The following is a 25,176-nucleotide window of genomic DNA, read 5'->3' on the forward strand; positions in this document are numbered from 1 at the left end:
TTCATCTCACAGGTAACAGGTTTAAGGTAGATTACAGCACTATGAAGGTCACTGATGGTTCACAGTACTTCATTACACTGTTTATAAAGAATACATGTTTCATCAGCACTCATTCTGAATCACGTCCATGTCTGTTTTCTGTCTCTGCAGCCACTTTGTGAAGATGAAGGCGGCCCTGCTGGTGGAGCAGAGGCAGCTGGAGGACAAGATCCGGCTGGGAGAGGAGCAGCTGCGGGGGCTGAGGGAGAGTCTGGGGCTGGGGCTGGGACTGGGACTGGGGATCGGTATGGGAATGTCGATGGGATACGGACATTACTGAAGAAGAAACACTCACAAGACATGAAAAAGCCGGGTGTGCAGTCTGTCGGAGGGAATAGTTCAACATTTTGGGATCGGTGCTTTTTTTTTTACCCACAGCTCTTTAACTCACATTTTACAACATTTCACGTTATTCAATCCCCTTGGAGTTTTCTGTCTGTACATGAAAGACCGTTAGAAATAGTTGGAGTAGTGTTCTAATCGGAAAAAGTGGAGCCAGTGCCAAAGTGCCTTGATGCTGCAGTTCCTCTACTGACCAGCAGGGGGCGACCTTACTTTTTTTTTTTTGAGATTGGGCCGACTTTTCACAGGATTTCAAACCTTAATGGTCTGAATCACTAAATTGAAGTCCTTTTTAAAACACCATGAAGGTAATTTTGTAAATATAAGGCTACCTTGTAATTCACAAATAGCTACAATAAGACCTGAAAAAAAAGCCCTGTTCAGCTGTTGGTTGTTGGTGAAGACGCTCTGAGGAGGGAAAACGTGTGTTTTTCATCAGCCACAAAAAAACGTCCTTGTAGTACAGTTGCACCAAACCAAGCTGCCATTGGCTCCCATCACTTCTCTTCAGAATTCATGATAACTTTAGCATCCAAAATAAATAAATAAACAAATAAATAAGATGGTGACAGACAGAATACAAAATTCAAGACTTAAAAATATCGGCTTGTTAACAAATGGTTGACGCCACAGTGGCTCTGTCGCCAAACGCCATCTTTAACCCTCCAAATGAAGAGTTCATTTGCAAAAACAGATTTAAAAATTGTTTAAAAAAACACATTTTTTCTATTACTAACTTCAGGTATTATCAATCAATTGAAGTTGGGTTGCTTTGACTAAGTCAAAATGACATTTCTAATCAGAGGTATCTCAAAAAAGTAACTTTATTAAAAATCTTTATTAAAAAAAGAAATTAGTTTTTTGCAAATTTGCAAATGAACTCTTCAAATATTTGAACTGCTCCTTTAAGGATTAGAAGAAGTGATGATGCAGATGTTACGGGACCAAAAAAGTGACAGCTAGAAAAGCTCCAGCGATGTTAAACACAGGGAAGTTTAGACCCTGATTCACGATGAAGATTTAAGACCAATACAGGAGACACGAATCCAAGTCCTCTAATAGAGAGAAAGAAAAGACTTAAAGTGCCACAGCCAAGGACAAAAAGACTGAAGAAGAAGAAGAGAGTTGAGGATGACTCTATGAACGTTCCGTCATGAACGTAGAAGAACCAGAGGATGTTATCCCCAAATTTCCTGCAAGTAAAAGATCAAAAAGCTAAAAAAAAAAACTTAAAATAGTTTAAAAATAACCCAGAAAGATGTACTGTAACTCCTCCAACACTAACCAGTCTCACACTACGTTGCCAAAGACATTTCCCGCTCCATGAATGTGTCACTGAGACGCTGCTTGATTGTGTATTTAAATCTCCGGGTTCAGAGAATCGAAGAAGGAGACTTTCTTTTTTATTTCCTGGTGCTTCACACTAAGACGCCCACCGTGTTCCCGTTAACGTAACTGAAGTGTCCTTTCTGCAGCTTTACGAGGAAGTTAGCTTAAATGTGTTATTTTGTTTTGTTGCTGGTTGACACGCCTGCATTGAGAAACACGCATACTGTATTATCGACCTTATATCGTTTTTGTATTTCCTCTCACTGTAATGTCTTCGGATGTAACGTTTCACTGTGTGGAGTTTGAGACCCCACCGACCTGTTTCACTGTCACGTATTACCTGTACAGAGGACACGTGTGTTTATACTGTGTAAGATGTGTATATAGTGACTGTGATGTTTGAAGTGACTGGAATAGGATGTAAAAAAATTGGTTGTTAAAGAAGGATGAGAAGGATCCGGAGAGAGAGGTTTACTTTATATGTCGATGATGAATAAATCCCAAGTGGAAATGCAATTTTTGCCCCAAGCTTCATCAAACATCAGGTTCAGTTTGAGAAATGTTAAGTCCCTTACTGTTTTCTTTAACCTCAAAGTTTAAATTTAAGGTTTAAGATTTATTTGAAGTTCACTAGACCTGTATTTGTCTAGAGTAACATGAGAAAATTGATACCACTGTAATTTCTACCATTTAATTCAGTTAGCGTAGCTTAGCATAAAAACAGGACTCTTATTGAAACTGCTAGCTTGCCTCTGTCCAGCTACCAACACCTTATAACACATTCATTTTGTGCCAAATCTTGCTTTAAAATTTATTACAAGAAGTTAAATCCAAAAATAACACAAAGGGCTAATAGCTAATGTTGCTATCCTATTTAGCTAGCTCATTTCAAAGCTTCAAAAGTGGATGAGGTAGCTTTAAAGTTTACGCTAAGAACATTTTTGGAAAAGACTGTCTTATTTAAAGGTAGGCTTGTTATTTTTTCTGTTTCCAGCCTTCATGCTAAGCTAGGCTAACATGACTTTGAATGCAGTCGTAAAAAAAAAAAAAAAAAAGATTAATGTTTTATCAAAAAGTGATTTCCCAAAAAATGCATATGGACTGCTTTTTAAGTGACAAAACCTCTTAAAGGGCCATTTTCCCCAATCCCTGAGTTACTTTTTTACTACTACGGTTAACTATTGGAGCTAGCCCGTTTAAGCTAGGTGTCTCTGTCCAAGGGCTAACAAAATCTGCCCAGTAACAGTTCTAAATCCTTTAAAATAACTCTTCACATCTGACTAATTTACAATAAAATAACCAAAATATCACTACAACACAGAAGCAGACTAGCTGTTGAAGCTAGCCTGTTGTAGGTAGCCTGTTTAAGCTAGGTGACTCTGTCCAAAGGCTTACGGTATTAGCCTGTAAAGTTAAAAAAACATAACCAGTTAGGAAAGTGACTTGTAGAAGACACACAGAATACGGCTAGTTGTTTGGGCTAGCCTGTTTAAGCTATTGTGATTAAGCTAGGTGGGTCTGCCTGAATGCTAACAAGCAATTTTCTATCTTGTTTAACGAGCAAACAAAGCACATTTTGCTAGTTTATGATAAAGAACCAAAATATCAACAAAACCCAGGATTGGGTCTTGCTTGATTAGCCCAAACTAGCTAGCTTTAGCTAATCAAGCCAGGCCCAATCCGGGGTTGTGTTGATATTTTGGTTCTTTATCATAAACTAGCAAAATGTGCTTCGTTTGCTTGTTAAATGACATAGAAATTGCTCACCTTGCTTAATTAGCTAAAACTAGCCGGTTTTAGTTAATCAAGCTAGCCTTCTTTGTGCTGCTGGATTTATCTCCATGTTTAACCTACTGATGTCAGAGTGGTATCAATCTTCTCATCCAAGTTTCAGCGAGTGCAATGTGAGTTTATTTCACAATATGTCAAAGTATTAGAAGTTAAAGTGCCAAATAAAAGAGAACAACTAATTTGTGAAACAGGATTTAAGTCGAGGTTTGAAACAGGTAGTTTCCTGATTCTTGGGTGAATTATCCACCGTCACATCTCGCTCTTTTTATAACCTCAGACCGGACTGATTCATCCTGTCTGTCTGAGAATAAAACAACAGAAAGAAAGCTGCAGCTTGTTGAGAAATGTGAGGGACTCTGTTAGAGGGATTGTGTATATTTTGGATGAAGTTAAAGACATTTAATATCGTCTACATTTTCAGATTTACAGGTTGAAGTTTATTAAAAGTGACGGTCTTACACTCGTTTGTTCACTCTCAGATGATTCCTGCTGTTTTAACACCAAAAACTCTGAACTGAAGTTGTCTACATATCCTTGTTCTGTACATATCGTGTGTATTTTTGTACTATAACAGCCGTTTTTTAAAACTGACTGGAAAAAGAGAAAGGAAAAAGTTGCTTGTTTGGCTCGTGTGAGGGTATATTTCTTCTGTTCTTGTTTTCCTTTGTAAGTTTGATATATTACAGGACCTTTTTTTGTAAAATGTATTGAAATATTGTAAGTGAAAAACACTCCTGTGAGTAAGAAGTACCATAAATAATAATAATAGTATTTTAAAGTAGCTCTGAGTCTCCTGTTGTTATTTATGTGTCGGGTGTTCTCTTCTGCTGGAGCGTGGGGGGGGGACGGTTGAGTAAATATGGAGGTTGGTGGGGATGATGAGTGGGGTGATTCAGCTTCTCTGCTGGAGATGGAAAGATGTGGTGAAGAAAACTTAAAGGAAGTTAGAGCTCGTGTTATTAAAGTTAGAGCACAATAAAACATGCTGATGGTATTGTGGTGGTAGAAGAGATCAGCAGGGGGCCACAAGGATCAGATCCCAAACCGCATCAGGTCAGGATGTTTTCAATGAGTGAAGCACCACAATGTGAAACATTTTTAAAAGTTTTTTTATGTAAGAAAAAATTTCACTTCATTCCAGATTTTTCATTTCAGAAGAAAAAAAATATTTTCAATTTTTTTGGGGGGTTTTTGCTTTATGGCCTTGAAAGAGAATTTTTTACTTTTTTCTAGTATTTTAATTTTGAAACAATAATTTTCACTTTTTTCAAATTTCTGTGCTTTGGGAGAAAAAATGTACTTGTTCAGGTTTTTTGTCTTGGAAGAAAAATTGTCTCTTTTTCAAGTTTTTTCACTTCAGAAGAAAAAAAAGATATAAATAATTTTCATCTTAACCAATTTTTTTGCCTCTGAAGAAAAACATTTCACTTTTTCAAGTTTTTCAACTTCGGAAGCACAATTTTCAACTTTTTCATTTTTTTTTACCTCGGAGGAAAATTTCACTTTTTTCAATATTTTCGATTTGGAAGACAAAAAATAACTTTTTCATGTTTTTGTGCTTCAGAAGCAAAATGTCCACTTTTTTCAAGTTTTTTTGCTTTGGACATTTTTTTTTTTACTCTTTTGTATTTTTTCACTTCGGCAGCAAAATGTTCACTTTTTCAAGATTTTTGCCTCAGGAGCAAAATTTTCACTTTTTTCAAATTTCTTCACTTTGAAAGAAAAAAAAATATTTTTCTTTTTTTTTTTTTTTTATTTCGTAAGAAAAAAAACACTTTTTAAAGTTTTTTGGCTTCGAATTATTTTTTTCAATTCTTCAAGTTATTTCACTTCGGAAGCAAAATTTTCAACTTTTTCATTTTTTTTTTTATCTAGGAAGAAAATTTCACTTTTTTCAATATTTTTCACTTTGGAAGACAAAAAATAACTTTTTCATGTTTTTGTGTTTCAGAAGCAAAATGTCCACTTTTTTCAAGTTTTTTTGCTTCGGAATTTTTTTTTTACTTTTTCGTATTTTTTCACTTCGGCAGCAAAATGTTCACTTTTCAAGATTTTTGCTTCCGAAGCAAAATTTCTTCACATTGAAAGAAAAAAAAAAACTTTTTCATGTTTTTTTCATTTCGTAAGAAAAAAAACACTTTTTAAAGTTTTTTGGCTTCGAATTATTTTTAAAAAAAAATTAAAGTTTTGTCACTTCAGAAGAAAAAAATATATACTTTTTCATGTTTGATGCCTTTTTTATGTTGAGTGGGAACATATGTTGATCTTTAAGCTGAGCGGTTCTGGAGTGATTCATGACACAAAGAAGGAGCTGTAGAGAGCTGTGTTTTGGGCGACATGTTTGGCCTCACACAGAGAGAAAAGGAGACGTTGCGGGGGGTTTCCTCTCTCAAACTAAGAAAACAGCTGTTGAAATAGTGAAGAATCTGTGTTTTTAGGGAAGTGAAGGAGTTCAGTCTTCTGCCTGACCCACATGAAGCACAGAGGAGAAGAGGGGATAGAAAGAGAGGTGGGAAAAGACATGTAGAAAGTGTACAGGCAAATGAGGAGAAGAAACCAAAGTGCAGGGACGGATTGAAGGAGTTTATTTGGAGGAGGGAGGAGACGGTGAAGAGAAACAGGCTCACAGGAGAAGAGGACTCAGTGGGAGGTCGGGGAGAGATGTGTTTGTGTCGGGCTGCAGGAGCAAAAGATGAATGAGGAGAAAGAAGACGGCATGGGGAGGAATGAAGGGAGAGATATGGACACAAACCAGGATCCTCTTTTAAAAGATGCTTGGTAGTTAAAATATGCTGTTAAAGTCAATGTATCAAAAATAAAATCAGTCTGAGGGACGTTAAAATGTCCCTGTCAGTGTTTTCCTTTTATATCTGATTTCTCATCTTAACTGAACTGCTGTATTAGCGTGTATGCTACATTTCAGTGCTAACTACATGCATGATTTGGCTCATTTTAACTATTTTAAATCCTCTTTAGTGGTTTCATATCAAGAAATGCATCACATTCCATAAAATCATCATCTATTTGTAGCATCTATGCTCTTTAAATTCCTTGAATAGTACTTTGGGACTCTATGTCTTTCTCCCACATGACCACAAGGTGTCGCCTGTCACTGCTGTAACCTTGTTAAAATGGTGCAGTGCTCTTTATGTTCAAGAGTTTTTATTGATTTTCAGACAAGAAATAAAAAGACTTCATCTTACATGAACACACACTCCCATGTGTGACATAGACACAGTATGTTGACAAAGACAGAGGGTAACAAACAAAGACACCGTGAAATGACAAGTACACAAAAAACAGAATGTGCAGTGAACTTTAAATAAAATGACAGAATAAAAACAACAGATTTACTTCATCTTATTTTAGATGTAACAATAAATCATTTTGCTTTACTGCACTTTTATACTTTTTCAGGGATGTATGTATCTGGATGTGTGTGTGTAGGCATACAGGTTTGGAAGACATAGGCATATATATGTGTGTAAATGAAACACATATATAAAGGTGAAGACATAATGACTGAATTTAAATATATAAAATGACACATTTTTATTATGTAGTATTAGTTTATAAAGCAACAAGCAAACATGTATGCACGCATGTATATGTATGTGTGTGTGTGCATACAGTATGTATGTGTAAATGTATATGTATATATGTAATACTGTTATATAAAGCAATAACTTATTTTATTTTATTATTTATGAATTAAAAATAGAGAAGGGGTAGGATTGAACAAGTTTGACTTCTTCCATATGGAAAACACTGCTGCTGCTGCTGCAGGAGCCCATAATGCAGTCAATGGAACCACGTAAGCTATTCACAACACAGGAGAGATACATGGAACACAGAGCAGTCGATCTGCTCCACTGACCCACTTTGAGAAGCATCCATCGCTCTGAGTTCGATTACTTTTCCTTGAACACGTCAAGGCAGCTGTGTTGGAGCAGTTACACCGGAAGTTAAGTGAGCTACCCTTCAAAATAAAAGTTAACACTGTATAGCACAAATAAGCCATTTATATGACAAACAAGAGTGAAAATGTGATGATTTAAACTGTATTTTGATTATGTGAATTATCTTTGATAGTAAAATCCACCAATATGCTTACGTTTATTTCACTTTTTCAAGTTTTTTGCCTTGGAAGAAAATTTCACTTTTTTTCAAGATTTTACGCTTTGGAAGAAAAAAAAACAACTTTTTCATGATTTTGTGTTTCAGAAGCAAAATGTCCACTTTTTTTTTCAAGGATTTTTTTTTTTAACTTTTTCATATTTTTGTCACTCTGGCAGCAAAATGTTAACTTTTTTAAATTTTTTGCTTCAGAAGCAAATTTTTTACTTTTTTCAAATTTCTTCACTTTGAAAGAAAAAAAAACTTTTTAATGTTTTTTTTTTCCTTTCATAAGGAAAAAAAAATCACTTTTAAAAAAGTTTTTTTGCTTTGAATTTCTTTTTTCACTTTTTCAAGTTTTTTCACTTCAGAAGAAAAAAAAAAATACTTTTCATGTTTTTTTGCTTCGGAAGAAAAAATTTCACATTTTTTAAAAATTTCGACAACTGTGAGCTAAACCACCTTCAGCTCAACACCAGCAAGACCAAAGAGATGGTGATGGACTTCCGCAGGAAAACACCCCAGACTGCACCGGTGAACATCCAGGGGTTGGACATCGAGAGGGTGGAGACCTACAAATACCTGGGTGTACCTGCTGATAAGACTGAGGTCCTTCGGAGTGTGGTAGCGTCTGCTTTCTTCTATGCAGTGGTCTGCTGGGGAGCAGGGAGCACAGACAGGGACAGGAAAAGACTTAACAGACTGGTCAGGAGGGCCAGTTCTGTCCTGGGCTGCCCTCTGGACTCCATAGAGGAGGTGGGTGAGAGGAGGATGTTAGCCAAGCTGACATCCATCATGGACAATCCCTCTCACCCCCTGCATGAGACCGTGGTCCTTGAGCAGCTCCTTCAGCAGCAGACTGAGACTCCCACCCTGCAGGACGGAACGCTACCGCAGGACCTTTATCCCATCTGCAATCAGACTGTTTAACACCAGCACTGCTGTGTCCCGTTAATCAGCTGTTCTCATCTTTCATTCCACTACATGGAAGTTACTATGTGACTTGGCACATTCACAAATAACTACTGTATCCATCTGAATCGCACTGTTCTTCATACTTCATACTGACTTTGTGTAACATTATTTTTCAATGGTTGTAACATTACTTTTAATTGTTGTCTGTTTTTAATTGATCATCATTCTTCTAGGGTTATATCTTTTATTTGCTTGTCATGCATTTTAATGTTTCTTTTATATACTCGTCGTCATTGTAAATGAGGGCTTGCTCTCAATGATTTTCGAGTTTAAATAAAGATAATATTATTTTTTTGTATGTTTGTTTTTAAATAACCTGGTGCAATTTTTATCGTGCAATAACTTACCTTATCTATTATCAGATAGAAGTGTACATAGTGTGTATACATCTGTAATAGTTGCCATATTTTATTTTATTTTTACTTTATTTTATTCTATTTTATTTTATTCTATTCTATTTTATTCTATTTTATTTTATTTTATTCTATTTTATTTTATTCTATTCTATTTCATTCCATTTAATTTTATAATATTATATTTTATCATATTTTTTTCTATTTTATTTTATTTTAATATATTTTATTCTACTTTATTTTATTCTACTTTATTTTATTCTATTTTATTTTATTCTATTTTATTCTGTTTTATCTTATTATTATTTTTATTACATTTTATTTTAATCTATTTTATTTTATTTCATTTTCTTTTCTTTTAATTTATTATATTATATTTTATTCTATTTTATTTTATTTTATTTATTCTACTTTATTTTATTCTATTTTATTCTATTTTATTGTATTCTATTTTATTGTTTTTTATTTAATTTTTTTTAATTATATTTTACCCTTGTCATTGCTATTATTATTGTTATTATATTTTTTAACTATGTACATTGTTGTATTCCCCTGTCCCGTGTTTAACTGGCCACCGGAAGTTGCTGCCAGCATCCACCAACTTGATGCTAGCTTTGCTCTTTTTTTTGTTTTTTAGTGGCAAAAACAAGCCGTACTGCGGATAATCTTCAATTACAGCACAATTCAGCTCCTTTAAATGAGACTGTATCTCACTATGAGTCTTCTAAGAGGGTTCTAGAGCTGCTGTTTTAAAGGGACGGGGCATGACGCAGGGGTTTTAAGTTTACATTGCTGTTGACATAAGCAGCTGAGCCTACAGGAGAAGACAAATCCGAGTCACAAGACTTCTTCTTCTTCTTCCTCTTCCCTGAGCTCGGACGGCTGCCTTTCTGCCCTCACAGGTACAGTGAAGAACTCTTAAATAAGACTATTATTGATGCTTTGTTTTTAAATAACACGAGTGAACAGGAGGGGAGGTTTAACTGAAATTAGCTCCATGGTTGTATTCTGTCAGTTGGTCGCTTTCCTCCACCGTGACTGAGACGTTCTTTTGGTTTCACCTCTTTAAATAAGAGCGGAAATGATCGTGAAAACTTCCTTGTAAATGTTGATGTGCTGTCATTACCGTTTGCGTGATATGAGCAGCGAGTTTTTCAAGAACAGCCCACGAACAATTTCCCCGGAAGACAGTCAGTCTCTCCCCGGAGGCTGTCAGAGAGGAAGCCGAGTTAGTGAGCTCTCTGTCGGTCACTATGTTGAAGTTTCTGACGGGCTTGTATCGAAAATATGCTGCAGACAGCCACAGAGGTAAAGCTGTGTGTTACTGAGTGTGTGTTAATGTGTGTAGTCAGAGAGGTTGTCAGTGTGTGTTTAACTCCCTACCTGAGGATCTGAGGGCTGCCCAGAGCAAACTCAAGACCTACCTTTTTAGTCTTGCTTTTAACTTTTTAAGTGTGTGAACAGGGTTCGAGAGGATGGAAGCCGCCGGGTACCGCACAGGGAGCTTTGAGGCCCTTCACCACCCCAGTGACGATGATGATGATGATGACATGGTGGACATTGCAGGAGGGACTCTGGACTTCTCCAATTCGGATGACGTCCCCCCTCTGAACTCAGGTACCAGCACAGGTGATAGTCTGGACTTATTAAAGCTGCATGAAGACTTTTATGAGGCTTATTATATCCCTCAGCACTCATTCATCCAGAAGTGTGTTTAGAGATTAATATGTGTTACTCTCTCAAGTTTGAACCTGAGAAAACTTGTGTTAATGATTGTTAGCTGTAGTTAGCTCAGCTTTTTTTTTATTCAATGCACTTATAAATGAAGTCAAAGGTGCAAAACTCATCCCATCCTGATGTCTGTTAACTTGATACTTCTTGTTGGGGTTCAAAGCACCACCCAAAGGTTCATGTATGCGTTTGCTTCAGGGACTTTGTCTGGCTGACAAGTGCCCGGTGAAATACTCACTATATCTTTGATTAAGACCATCCACCTGTGTCTGTTTCAGCTGTGCAGCACCTGTTCATCTGCATGTAGAGACTGGCAGAGTCAATATTAGCTTGTGTAACAGACTAGTGAGTCACATAGCAGCTGGAAGCTGGAAGTGAAAGCAATATGATCCTCCAATAAAAAGATATTGATGTGATTTCATTGTAATGAAGCGGCCAATGGTTGCAACAAAAAACAACACAAATAGTCTCTTTGCAGGAGAATCTCAGTGCTGAGGGGTCTTTGTGACACAGCATTAAACAAATATCATACCTATGATTTTTTTTTTTTACTCTAACACAATCATGCATGAGTTGAGTCATTGGGCCCATTTTCCCAGAAACTGGGTCTTGTATACATATACAAATATATATATAAACATAAAAATATATTTTTATATGTATATATATATTTGTATATGTATACATGTATATTTATGTATGTGTATATATATACACATTTATTTTCGATATATATAATCCATTTATTATTTATAAATATAATTAATATATTATACATATCGTTTTTTAAAAATATATATGTATAGTTTTTTAAATATGTATGTTATATATAGATATATAATATGTATATATTTATATATACTAATTTATATATACATAAATATATATTTATATATATAAAACTACACTGTAAAAAATTAAAATATGTATGTGTATATATATTTTAAAAACTATACATATATACACACATAAAAAAAACTGTGTATATAAATATATATATATTTACAAAAAACATTTTTTCATAAAATGCCAATTCAAAGACAAGAAATTGGGTCTTGTATACATATACAAATATATAAATATAAAAATATATATTATATATTTATATATATATTTGTATATGTATACCTGTATATTTATTTACATGTATGTGTATACATATACACATTTATTTTCGATATATATAATCCATTTATTATTTATAAATATAATTAATATATTATACATATCGGTTTTTTTTAAATATATATGTATAGTTTTTGAAATATGTATGTTATTTATAGATATATAATATGTATAAATTTATGTATATACAAATGAGTATATATCAATATATGTGTATATATGTATTTGTATATTTATATATATTTATATGCCATATGTGTGCGCAACCTAACCATTAGGCCAATCCTCGCCCGTGTTCTCATGTTTTATAGCTTTGTTTTTGGTCTGAACCCCTCATACTCCATCTGCAGCCATATCACGTCTCTGCTCTCTACAAGGTCCCAAACAACATGTTAAATTCTACACCCAGGAGGGAGGCAGTGACAAAGTTATTAACAGCACATATACAGGACCTATTTATATATATTAATACAAACACATCTCACTGTATGGTCATGTTTCCACCACTGAGAGCGACTGCTTCTTTGTTGTGGTAACAATCAGTGATGTGGTCACCATCAGAGGTCGTGTGGTTGTCGTTTCCTTTCGAGACGCTCGTCTCTAAATATTACTGTGGCTGAGCGGCTGAGCTCAGATTTGAAGCTCTGCTGCCGAACATGGTTCTGATGAATTGTTGCATTGTTCTGTTATTATAATAAAAAGTGTGTGAGTGAGTCACATGCTTCCAGTGAACTGTAGTCATTCATTAGAGTAATGAGCGAGCACATGCTCTCACATGAAACAAACCAGAGCTTTACAAACCAGAACCACAGTGAGCTCCGGCTCTGAGGTTGAGTTTGAGAGACTTCCTGTAACATCCGTGACATCTGAACCTTGTCTGCCTGGTAACTGATGATGTCATCCACTGCCACCTTTAGCACAACAAACTTCAGATGAGCAGAAATGATCTTATCTGGTGTCCCAGCAGCTCTCAGGGATCCAGCAGGAACAGTTTCGCCCTTGGAAGAGGACTTTTCCCTCTTTTTTATAATTGTTTTTTCTTCATGGACTAAAAGAACAAGACATACAAAGATATCATTAAATTGTTCTTCATGAAAAAAATGTTAGTTGTTGCTCTAATGGCCTCTATCGATGGTACTTTCCTCTGTGAGACGCTGTTATGGAGTTAAATGACCTGCCTGGTTACTGATGATGTCACTGTGACATCATCAGCCAAGTCTTTACCAACAGGAAGTCTGAAGACCAAATGTTCGTCTCAATGGGAGACGCTTCTGTCAGGGTGTGTGTGTGTGTGTGTGTGTGTGTGTGTGTGGCTTCTGTCGGGGTTGAAATGTGTGTGTGTGTGTGTGTGTGTGTGTGTGTGTGTGTGTGTGTGTGTGTGTGTGTGTGTGGCTTCTGTCGGAGATTGTGTGTCTGTCTGTCTGTCTGTCAGTGTGTGTGTGTGTGTGTGGCTTCTGTCAGAGATTTTTGTGTGTCTGTCTGTCTGTCAGTGTGTGTCTGTGTGTGTGTGTGTGTGTGTGTGAGTGTGAGTGTCTGTATGTCTGTGTGTGTGTGTGTCGGAGAATGTCAGTGTGTGTGTGTGTCTCTCCGTCAGAGTGTGTGTGTGCCTGTGTCTGTGTCGTTCTGTCGGAGTGTGTGTGTGTGTGTGTGTGTGTGTGTCTGTGTCTATGTCGTTCTGTCGGAGTGTGTGTGTGTGTCTTTCAGAGTTAGTGTGTGTCTGTCTGTCGGAGAGTGTGTGTGTCTGTGTTTCTGTCGGTGTGTGTGTGTGTGTCTTTCAGAGTGTGTGTCTCTGTCGGAGTGTGTGTGTGTGTGTCACTGTCTGTGTGTCACTGTCGGAGTGTGTGTGTGTGTGTGTGTGTGTGTGTGTGTGTGTGTGTGTGTGTGTGTGTGTGTGTGTGTGTGTGTGTATGTTTGTGTAACAGGAGAATCAGCAGATTCTGACTGTACCGCTCTGCTGTGAGGCCTCAGACTGACTCTGGTGTCTCTGGTGTGTGTGTGTGTGTGTGTGTGTGTGTGTGTGTGTGTGTGTGTGTGTGTGGCTCAGAGTGAACCAGGCTGAGGTCAAAGGTCGTTGTCGTGTTGTAATAAGCTTAGTAATGGTTCCTGCAGAGCTCTCTGAGCTGTACCTGAACTCCAGCCTGAGTCCCTCACAGACTGAGGACCTGCTGTGACCCTGTTAGATTACCATCTCCTCAGCCTGCTCTTCACTTCCTGTCTGTTCACTGTGTGAGCTCACACTTCCTCCCTTTCTCTCCCTCTCTGTTTGTTTCCCTAAACACTCGTTAGCATGCACTTGAACTTGTTTCCACAAAGCTTCCCTGAAAGCATCTCTTCATGCAGACGTACACATTACACTGTTGCTCTGGGACTCATTAAGGTTCAGTGTTTGGAGGAGGGGCCGTCCTGGGATTCATACCGAGGTGTTTCTTAGTCAACAAATAATGTACAACACGGCCGCTCTAAAGAGTCCGTCTGATCCAGGGCGTTTACATCATGAGGCTGAAAGACATGAGAAGTCTGTGAGGCGCTACCTAGCAGTGTTCAGTGTTATCTAAATAAATCCCTGCTCTCAGATGAAGTCCCCCGCTCTCTCAGAGAAATGAGCGTGCTGCTGCTTGTCCTTGCCGTCTGGATCTCCTGTGTGTGTTTTAGTAAACGAGGTAAACATAGAGACCTGATAAAGAGACAAACTGCTTCTACACTTAAACTCTTCAGGCTTTGTTTACATTATTAAATCAGAAAATGTGCAGATTTCACTTCTACATAAGTTACTATTGAATCACCTTGCTCCCATTCACTACGACTATGCTCACATGATAACAGATATGATGATGGAGATGCTGCAAATTAATTGTTTTTTTATACCCTGAATTGAGTGGAAAATAATAATAAAACAAATAATAATAATAAGTATAATGATAATAAAATAGAAAAATAATGATAACAATACATATATAATACAATGATAATATTACAAATGATACATATAATATAATAATAATACAGTAATAATAATACGTCTACAAATAAAAATAACAAAACATATAATACAACAATAATATTACAAATAATATATATAATATAATAATAATACAAATATAAAACAAATGATAATATAATACAATAATAATTATAAGTCCAAAAATAATAATAACAATACATATAATACAATAATAATATTACAAATATTTCATATAATATAATAATAGTACAAATATAATACAAATAATAATAATACGTCTAAAAATAATAATACCAATACATATAATACAATAATAATACAAATAATATTACAAATAATAAAAAGTAAAATGATAATAATGAGTATAATAATAATATAAATATTAACAATACATATGATACAATAATAATAATACAAATAATGCAATAATAATACAAATACTACTACTAATAATAGTAGTAATAATAATAATAATACAAAGTAAAATATCAAAAATAATGAACTTTATTCTGTTAAATAAAGTTAAAAAGTAAACCAATAAATCATAAACAAAAAATAATTAAATTAAATAAAAAGGTTTTAAGAAGAAGACATCACATCAGAGGAAATAGAAAAGAAAAATATTAAATTAAATATATACATATATATGTATTTTAACATTTTCATTTATATTAAAAAAATATATTAAAAAGGAAATAAAAACAACAATAAATAATCCAATGAATAAATTCAACTTAATCCGTTAAATACAAAGAAATAAATAAAAAAATAAGAAGGTTATGTCACAAAGTTTTTTTCAAAGTTGTAAACCTGAAACCAATTTCAAGGATTTACCAAACCTGCAGGGAATCAGAGTTATGTAAAAACCCTGACCTGGAACTGAAGAGAAGGAGAGTCTGACAGAAACCACATCTCTAGAGAATTTAAGATCAGGGAGTTTTCTTCCAACAGTAGAGGAGCTGTTGAATCAAACCACAGCTCTGATTTTATAATGTGCTTCTTCATGACTCACACTTTGCTTACTCAGTCCTTTTAGTGCCCTGTATTTATTTAATGAGTTTAAATCTGTGGCAATTTCTTTACCACCAGTGTTGTAAAGATAAAGGTCATTGTCACCAATCATTCCTTTATGGCTCGTTATGTTGTAGTTACCTCGCTGCAGTTAGCCGTGGACTCTCTCTCAGTAAGCCGTCAACAGGATGTAATGAATGATTGACAGGAGTGAGTCACGGCTGTGGTTACAGCGGGTCTGCCTCCATGGAGCTTGTCCCTTTTTTTTATACCACAGTGTTTACTCCAGAAGGTCACATGTGGTCGCTGAGTGGAAGGTAAATGTGTTTACACTCAGAGTTAAGAACAAGTGTCACATAAATACAGACAGGAGCTGCTACTACAGCCGCAAACATCAAACCACATTACAGGTCAAGTGCTCTAAAGTTCAATCAATCAATCAATCTTTATTTAAAGAGCGCCAAATCACAACAAACATTATCTGGAGACTCTTTTACAAACAGAGCAGGCCTAGACCAAGACAGGATAAGACTCAGTCTGACCCCACCTTAATCCACCATGAGCCTTGCACCTCACAGTATTAACAAGTTACAGTGGCAAGGACAAACTTCCTTTAACAGGCAGAAACCTCCAGCAGGACCAGACTCATGTTAGACACACATCTGCTGAGACCGAGTTGGGTCTGGAAAGAGGGATAGAGGAGAATAAGAGAGAGAGGGAGAGTGGTGATAGTGATGAGACAGATAGTAGTAGTTGTATCCCCTGAGGTCTGGCACGTCCACAGCAGCAGAGATCCAGAGGAACCTATGAGACAAGGGAGCTCAGGGACTCCAGAAAGGTCTATGGTTAGTAACTTTAATGGGACAGGGAGAGTTAAAGTAAGTAATGAGAGAGTTGGGGGGAAGGGGGTGAGATAGGATCCCAGTGTGTCAGTCTAAGCCTATAGCAGCATAACTAAGAGCTGGTCCAAGCCTGATCCAGCTCTAACTATAAGCTTTATCAAAAAGGAAAGTTTGAAGCCTACTCTTAAAAGTAGAGAGGGTGTCTACCTCCCGGACCCTGACTGGTACATGATTCCAAAGGAGAGGGGCCTGATAACTGAAGGCTCTACCTCCCATACTACTTTTAGAGACTTTAGGTATGACTAGCAGGCCTGCATGTTGGGAGCGTAGTGTTTTAGAGGGGTAATAAGGCACTACAAGCTCTTTAAAGACAAATGACAGTTACTCTCCGGATCACTAAAAGGGAAGTGGTCTATATCTGGTCAGAATCTTCGGAGTCACAGTCACAACCGCTGAGAGAGCTGAGGGTTGCTTTAATCTTGAAGACGGAGCACGAGAGATCTCACTCAGGACACTTTTGTTTTTTTTGTTTTTTTTGTTTTTAAACCTGAAATTTCTCACCTCTAAAGTGTAAATAAAATAAAATAACATTTCTAAATGAAGATAGATTGAGTTCCTTCCCCACCAGTCATGTTTCACAGGCATCAAACAGAATGGTTTAAATATATTAAAATTTTATTTAACATTTGTTATATTTATATTGAGGAAAATTATATCACAGTAATTATCGTTATTGAATTATCACCCAGCCCTAAACCTAAGGTTCAAACTTCAGCTTGTTTCCTGAGTTTGGGACCTGACTTCAGTCCAACCAAACTTCAGTGAAAGATAAGAACTCCTATGAAGTCCCTCCCTCTCCTGTGATATCTAAACCAGGTTTCTGTGACTCCTCTGGAGCTGGAACAGTTGCATCATGTCTTCATGTCGTCGTCACTTCAGGAACTTTATCTTGTGGAAATCAAAATAACTCAATAAGCTGGCGTCCATTCCTTCCTGATTGAATTTTCTCTGAACTCTTAAGTATGATTTATAACTCTGACAAAGACGTAAACATGTTCACAAGATGCATGTTTGTGCCATCCAGCGTCACGGGGGTCACATGAGACGCCACTTCCCATGGCAACGAGACATCGAGAGTTCAAGGTTCAAACCTACTCTGGAGACAGCGTGTGTGTATGTGTGTATGTGTGTGTGTTTGTGTGTGTGTGGGTGTGTACAAGTCATTCAGCAGTAGATAACATACCATGTGTTCTTTGGCAGACTGTGCTGTGGTCATATGACGGAGACAGCCAGTCGAATTTTCCAGAGTTTTCTGTAGAGAATCGTGTGTGTGAGTTTCTGTGTGTGTGTGTGTGTGTGTGTGTGTGTGTGTGTGTGTGTGTGTGTGTGTGTGTGTGTGTGTGTGTGTGTGTGTGTGTGTGTGTGTGTGTGTGTGTGTGTGTGTGTGTGTGTGTGTGTGTGTGTGTGTGTAGATATCCAGTGTAAATGTAAGATTTCAGTGTGTTCTGTCCCCTCTGGACCCGCTCACAGTGCTGAGCTCAGCAGGACGTCTCTCAGCTGGATTGGAGCTCCGGTTGTTTCAGGCAGTCTGTGGTGCTGCTGACCCATTTTCTAAGAAGTAACATGAGCTCAGTCTGCAGTGCGCACTTTGAAACCTAGCTGGGATTGTTCTCCTTTGGCGATCTAGCTTAAAGATGTGTTTGCACAGACTGTGCTGCCCATATCTGTCCTGTGAACACTGTGATGGTCTAGCTAACCTGCCTCTCTTTATGGTGTGTTGATGTTTTGGTGGTACTGAGAACAGAGGTCATCCAGGGACACTGGCTGAAGGGTTTCATAATGAAGTCACTCTCTATGTCAGATGCTTTATGTTGATGAGAGCCTGTAAAGCTTCTTTGCGTCTTTCTTCAGTTTACAGTACATTGTACTTAAAGTTGACAGGGCCGTTTCCTGACTGCCGTTTTGAAGCCTTAAGTTTTGCACTTGACATACACGAGGTAGCCCCACACTAAAGCATACTCCATCATCTATTTTACACTTAAATGAACCATCATCTACAACTTCATCTTAATGACACTTCAAACTTTGAAATGACACCTTAAACTTGTTAGGAGAATGTTAATTTCTGAAGTAAATCAAGAGAGACTTCTATACAACCTGCCTTTATTTCTATCTTTGGGCCCCTTGCTGGCTGTTTGAAAGAATCCAGAATGGAAGCTTTTCTGCACAGGGTGATCTAAAGATCTGCCTCAGACCTTCTGTGTGTTTTTTAAAAGGTCCAAGCGTGCAAGATGTTATGTTTGTATCTTCAAATACAAATAGACTGTATAAATAATGAACGTTGTATCCGTGTCGTCACTCATCTGTTTCTGAAGAGCTGTTTTGAGCCCAATCGTCGGTGGCAGCCATATTCGAAATGCCGAACTCAACCTAACGTCTGTCGAGCGAGAGTGACGTTAAGAGGCGGGCTTTGAGCCTCCTAGCAAACAGCTACAGTGTTCCCGCCTTTCAATCAAGTCAGCTGTGCCTCTCCTATTGGAAAACTTGTAATCTTAATATCTTCGTACAGTGTGTGCCGATCGAGAAATGAGCTATCCAGACTACACTCGTTTTTTGTACCAGACTGTAAACATGTTTATTTCTGATGTAAAGATCTGCTTTGTTGAATTAGTGTGTATGTGGTTTCCGGTACTTCCGGAGTCAGCCTCAAGTGGACACTCGAAGAACTGCAGTTTTTAACACTTACGCACTGGCTTTAATTCTCACCGCCGGAGGTTGCTGCTTGATCAAATCACACTCTTAATGGTAAATATTAAATGAAAGGCGTTTGTGAAGCTCTTTCTCTCATCCTTTTCCCCTCTTCACCCAGGCTGCTATGTAAAGAGCCCATCAGTAGTAACTAATACCATTCACACACTGATGGAACAGCCACCGGTGGCTGGTTGGGGTTAGGCGTCTTGCCCAATGACACTTGTGTAAGCAGGACCTGGGATTGATCCCCAACACTTCTAATTGAGAGACTCTACCACTGACCAATGCCGCCTCTGGTCAACGGCTGATCACTGCAGGCGGAATAATTGGCTCTCTGACGGTAAAGTGAAGTGCCGAAAAACATCTGTTGAGCGTACACTTAAACCGAGACGAGAGCTCGGGTCAGAGTCTCTCAAAACTAGCTATATTATGTGGCAGATTTGGCCCCATCTGCAGAAAACTGTAGCCTAGCTTGAGTGCTTTTTCTCACAGTAGTTTCTCTTTGAAGAAGCCGAGTTGAGTGGCCTCCTTTGCGGCTAGAACAATCACTGGTGACATGTAACTCCTACAACCCCACTTCAAAATAGCTGGAATATCTCTTTGAGGAACTAGGGATACCCAAGCAGCAACCTCTGGTCGTAAAATATGAGGCCTATGCGGAAGTGCTAAAAACTGCAGTTCCTTGAGTGTCCACTTGATGCTGGTTTCAGAAGTAGCGGAAACCACATACACACCCATTCAAAAAAGACGAGTCCCGAAGAAATGCTACATTCAAATTCATGCTAGTCTTGCTTTCAAATAATATGAAAGAATGATTTGATATTTAGCGTGACAATCACTGATATTGACTGATGTGAAAAATGTTCTCGTGATAACATCTTTTGTAATATCGCCCAGCTCTACTTTCACACATGGATATCTTACTGTAAATATAATTTTGCCCTTTAAACTGATAAACTTATGTCCCCTGCAGTTTGATTCAGCGTCACTACATTGCCATGACTTACCCCTCAATTCTCTCACTTATAAGTAACTACAGAAATGTCAAACAGGAAGTAAGAGAAAGTACAGTGCTGCAGTCCAATCATTTGAATGAGCAGTCAGCACTAAGGAGAGCTAAACCACAAGAATCTGGTGGTTGAGTCGTATCTCATTTAAACACTCAGACCTTTTGTGTAACAGGAAGTCAGGTAACACTTCTCCTGAGGTCACGGCGGGGCTTACAGAGCGTTAGATTCATTATTTAGTCTGTCAGGGGTCAAAGAACGCTCTTCAAGTGTTGTCTGATTTATTTAAACACAGCTCAGTCCTTCATTCTGTGAGTTTTACAACGTATTCACATGTTTAATCAGATTCTGAATGAAAACACGAGCGTTTCAATGTCTGATATCCCAAAAAGAAAAACAAACAGACCCCCAACCTGACCCCTGCGACCACACAGCCTTTCTTCTCCCACAGAACTCAAGAGATCAAGCCCTTCAAAACACCAATGACCTCATTCTTTACGCAATAAACCCCGTCGGCCAATCAGAGCGAGCTCACGGACTCTTTAACGCACCTCAGCCAATCACAGCCTGCTTCCCACACACATGGTCCAATCAAATGCCAATGAGGGCGCACTCTGCTGGAATCCACTTCCTCGAGGAGGGAAGAGGAGGGAAGAGAGCTCCAGTTTGAGTTGTGACACCGAGCGTGGAGACCGTGGGGGGGTGTGTGGGCTCAGAGATGAGACATGAACTGGGAGTTCTGGACTAAGCAGATGGATGAAGAGGTCCTGGTTGAGAATGGTGAGCTCTCTCTCTCTCTCTCTCTTTACTGCGAGGTTTTAGAATTATTCTCTTCACTACCTTTAGGATCTTACTTCCTCGTGTGTGTGTCTTTAAATGAGCTGAGATCACATCAAACTGGTCGAACTTGAATCCACGTCTCCTGGAACCATTAAGACCTTTTACAGCCCATCAGAGACTGGGTCATGTGGGTTCAGCTTTCCTGGTAGAGATCGATCTTCCTGCTGCTGTGTGTGTGTTTGTGTGTGTGTGTGTGTGTGTGTGTGTGTGTGTGTGTGTGTATTTGACACAGAGGTCCACAGAGACACATATACAGTGATTCTCAAACACTCTTATCTGAGCGAGCGTGGCTGGATTTCCTGCTTCATGCATGTTTGGGGTCACACGGGCCGCTCAGCTGAGGACACGCGCCTGTGTTTATCAGGCTGTGTATTCAAGCTCTCTTACATGTGTGAAAGTATTACATCTGTGTCCTCTTGTTATCTTCTGTGACTCTGCTGGCTTTGTTTATGCTCTCATGACTGAGGGGCAAAGTCCGGTCACAGCTGTGTTTGTAACGGGGCACACTCTAAACGACGTGTGTGAGAGCAGAACCTCTGAAGAGACGACTTGTTCTCAGGTGAACCAGACAAACTTATTTGTACAGCACCTTTCATACAGACAAACATGCTGCCCAGAGGGATTTACTAAGAACAGAGACAGAAAACAACAGAAATGGTAAAATTATAAAAGGCATGATCTTAAATCAGATACTTCAAAATAAAGTAAAATCAACACAGTAAACTTAATGAAATAAGTAAGAGGAGTAAGAAAAGTTTAAAATAAGGTAAAGTTAAAAAGATCAGATAAATACAATAGATAAATCGCTAAATGAATAAATCGAATAGACAATTAAGATAATAAATAAATAGATAAATAAATAAATAAATAAATAAACAAATAAATAGATACATAAATAAATAAATAAATCAGTAGACAATTAAGATAATAAATAGAAAGATAAATAGATAAATAAATAGATAAATAGATACATTGATAAATACATAAATAAATATATACATTAATTAATTAATTAATAGACAAATGAATAGATAAATAGATACATTGATAAATAAATAAATAAATAAATAGATAAATAAATAGATAAATAGATACATTGATAAATAAATAAATAAATAAATAAATACATAAATAAATAAATAAATAAATCAATACATAAATAAATAAATCAATACATAAATAAATAAATAAATAAGTAAATCATTAGACAATTAAGATAATAAATAAAAAGATAAATAGATAAATAAATAGATAAGTAGATACATTGATAAATACATAAATAAATAATTAGACAAATAAATAAATAAATAGACGAATAAGATGAATAAATAAATACATAAGTTAATGGATAATAAATGGATAAATAAATAGATTAATAAATAAGTAAATAGATAAATAAATACATAAATTAATAGATACATAAATAAATAAATAAATAGATAAAGATAAATAAAGACTGATAGATAGATAGATAGATAGATAGATAGATAGATAGATAGATAGATAGATAGATAGATAGATAGATAGATAGATAGATAGATAGATAGATGTTAAAGCAATGATTGTAATAAAATTGCAGGGCTTAAAATAAATCACTCCAAGACAAAAAGAAACAAGTAAATCATGAACACTTTCAACCTTCAAAAACCTTAATTCTTATTGTATGACAGAGCATCACAGCTCAGCAGAGGTAGGTGTTAATAAGGATCAGTTAATATTGTGCTTTAAAGTTAAATAAGTGAACCTTTCAGGTATGTCTGTATGCAGAGTAATATCTGAGCAGGACTGTAGCACGAGATATGTAGAAGTAATCCTTCACTTCAGCCTTCAAAAGTGACACCAGTATCGATCTTACTGGTCAGATTTGCACACAGAGGTTTGAATTATTCAGTCTTATTCTCCCCCAGCCGTTAACAACCTTTGCACAGACATTTTGCTGCATTGCACAACCACAATGTCCACAAATCCCTTTTTCATCACATCTCAACAATCACCAGAACATCAGCCTCCATATCGGTAATCTGTCAATCCCTCTGGTCTCAGTGTCGGTCTCACTAATCCTGCAGAGGTCGGGATTCGTTCGGCATTTTAAAGGCTTTTAGATGAACAGTCAGTTTGTCATGAGCAGGATTCGATCAATACAGTGAGAGTACTATCACTGCAGTCAGACGGTGTGTCACTAACACCTGTCTCCAGTTACACTACAGGTTTCATTACCCTCAGCTGACTCGTCTACTTCCTGGATACGGTTTGATGTGTTGTGTAAGGTCGGACAGTTTTGTAACAAAGATGAAAAACATGTTTTTGTCACCTCATGTTAGTAAAGTGCTTTACACTACTTACTTTATTTGTAGAGCTCTTTTCATACAATTATATTGTAACACAAAGTTCTGTACATAAAAAAATATGAATCAAATTAAATTAAATTATGGATACATATATATTATTTTTTTTGTAATTTAAAATATGACAGTATTTGACTTTTAAAAAAGACTAAAATTTGAACTAGATTATAAATCAATAAAGTCAGACAGAAAAAGACTCCGTTAAAAGCGAGACTAAAAAGGCTTCAAATACATTACTGGCTTGCAGACTTTTTGGACTTGTTATTAATGGAGCATGCAGCCTCAGCTCTCAGTAAGCATACCAAACCAGATGCCACATGGACCATCATCAGAGTAAAGTTTAAATAATAGATCCCTGAATGTAGGCATGGCTATGCATGTTGTTTTTTGTTTTGTTTTGTTTTATTTTTGTTTGTTTGTTTTTTGTTTATTTATTTTTGTTTATTTATTTATTTTTCTTTGTTTCTTTGTTTCTTTTTGTTCGTTTTGTTTTATTTAATTTAGTTATTTCGTTTTATTTTTGTTTGTTTGTTTGTTTATTTATTTTTGCTTATTTATTTATTTTTCTTTGTTTCTTTTTGTTTGTTTTATTCTATTTAATTTATTTTGTGGTTTTTTGTTAGTCTCTTTTTGAAGTAAATTTTAAAAAAAAAAGTGTATATATATATATTAATTTTTTTCTCGGTTTGATCCTTTTTTCTTTTGGTTTTTTTTGTTTCTTTCTTTTTAAAATTAAATTAAATTAACTTTTTTGTTTCATTTTATTTCATTTTTCCTTTGTTTGTTTGGTTTAATTTGTTTTAGTTATATCTTGAGTTTTTTTCTTTTTTTTAATTTATTTTAAATTTGTTTTAAATTTTAAATTTTTGTTTGTTTTATTTAATTTAATTACATTTTTTTTGTCATATTTTGGGCATTTTTTGTTTCTTTTTTTATGTGTGTGTTTTGTGTGTTAGTCTTATTGTTCCTGTCATTGTCTTTCTTGTTATTTGGATTAAAAAAAAAAACATAACTGATGATTCTGATGAAATGTTCAATGTTTACACGTTAAATCAGGCGTTAGGGAAGTCTGCTGTTTTATTCTGCTTTTAAAGCACTCTGACTTCCTGGTTTTCTCCTAATTTATAAAAAACATCTTCTCCATGTTGAAATCTCTCGTAGTTATGTAACATTTTCAGTTTGTTTTCGATCAAAACGGCTGCACATAAAAAAAAAAAACACAGCTGTATCAGGTTCTAGTGTCAGCTCTTCTTCTTCGTTGGTGTTTCAGGGAAAGAAGTGAGAGAGAGACTTTCACTCAGGACATTCTTTGAGCTCAGTGAGGAGTGAAACCCGTCCAACCTGCCCGCTCAGATCTTTGAATCCTTCTTTTGTTTTAAAAGATAACACTCACTCCTCCCTCTGTGTCGTGCAGGAAGTGTGGTTTCTGTTTGTGGAGCTCAAATAGTTTAGATCAAGACAAGGTTCAATCTCATTGTGTCTCACTGTGTCTCACTGTGTCTCACTGTGTCTCACTGTGTCTCACTGTGTCTCACTGTGTCTCATTGTGTCTTACTGAGTCTCACTGTGTCTCACTGTGTCTCATTGTGTCTCACTGTGTCTCATTGTGTCTCATTG

The 25,176-nt window shown here is 36.5% G+C and overlaps 2 protein-coding genes across 5 annotated transcripts in view; both read left to right on the plus strand.

Annotated features, from left to right (window-relative positions):
* shroom4 (shroom family member 4) overlaps positions 1 to 4,282 on the plus strand; it is a 102,644-nt gene extending 98,362 nt beyond the window's left edge. For both annotated transcript variants that reach the window (XM_034676754.1, XM_034676753.1), the window contains one exon: positions 151 to 4,282. In XM_034676754.1, the coding sequence (XP_034532645.1) occupies positions 151 to 319 (169 nt within the window). In that variant the 3' untranslated portion in view covers positions 320 to 4,282. The remainder of the gene's footprint in view (positions 1 to 150) is intronic.
* Positions 4,283 to 9,512: 5,230 nt separating this feature from the next.
* clcn5b (chloride channel, voltage-sensitive 5b) overlaps positions 9,513 to 25,176 on the plus strand; it is a 46,360-nt gene continuing 30,696 nt past the window's right edge. Inside the window, exons 1-2 of one of the 3 annotated variants that reach the window (XM_034676747.1) lie at positions 9,513 to 9,847; positions 10,410 to 10,562. In XM_034676747.1, coding sequence (XP_034532638.1) covers positions 10,421 to 10,562 — 142 coding nt within the window. In that variant the 5' untranslated portion in view covers positions 9,513 to 9,847; positions 10,410 to 10,420. Of the gene's footprint in view, positions 9,848 to 9,950; positions 10,254 to 10,409; positions 10,563 to 21,042; positions 21,155 to 25,176 lie in introns of those variants that run through there. The other 2 variants (XM_034676746.1, XM_034676748.1) reach the window with 2 other exon arrangements.

The sequence above is a fragment of the Notolabrus celidotus genome, chromosome 23 (genome assembly GCF_009762535.1).
Source record: "Notolabrus celidotus isolate fNotCel1 chromosome 23, fNotCel1.pri, whole genome shotgun sequence".
NCBI lineage: Eukaryota > Metazoa > Chordata > Actinopteri > Labriformes > Labridae > Notolabrus > Notolabrus celidotus.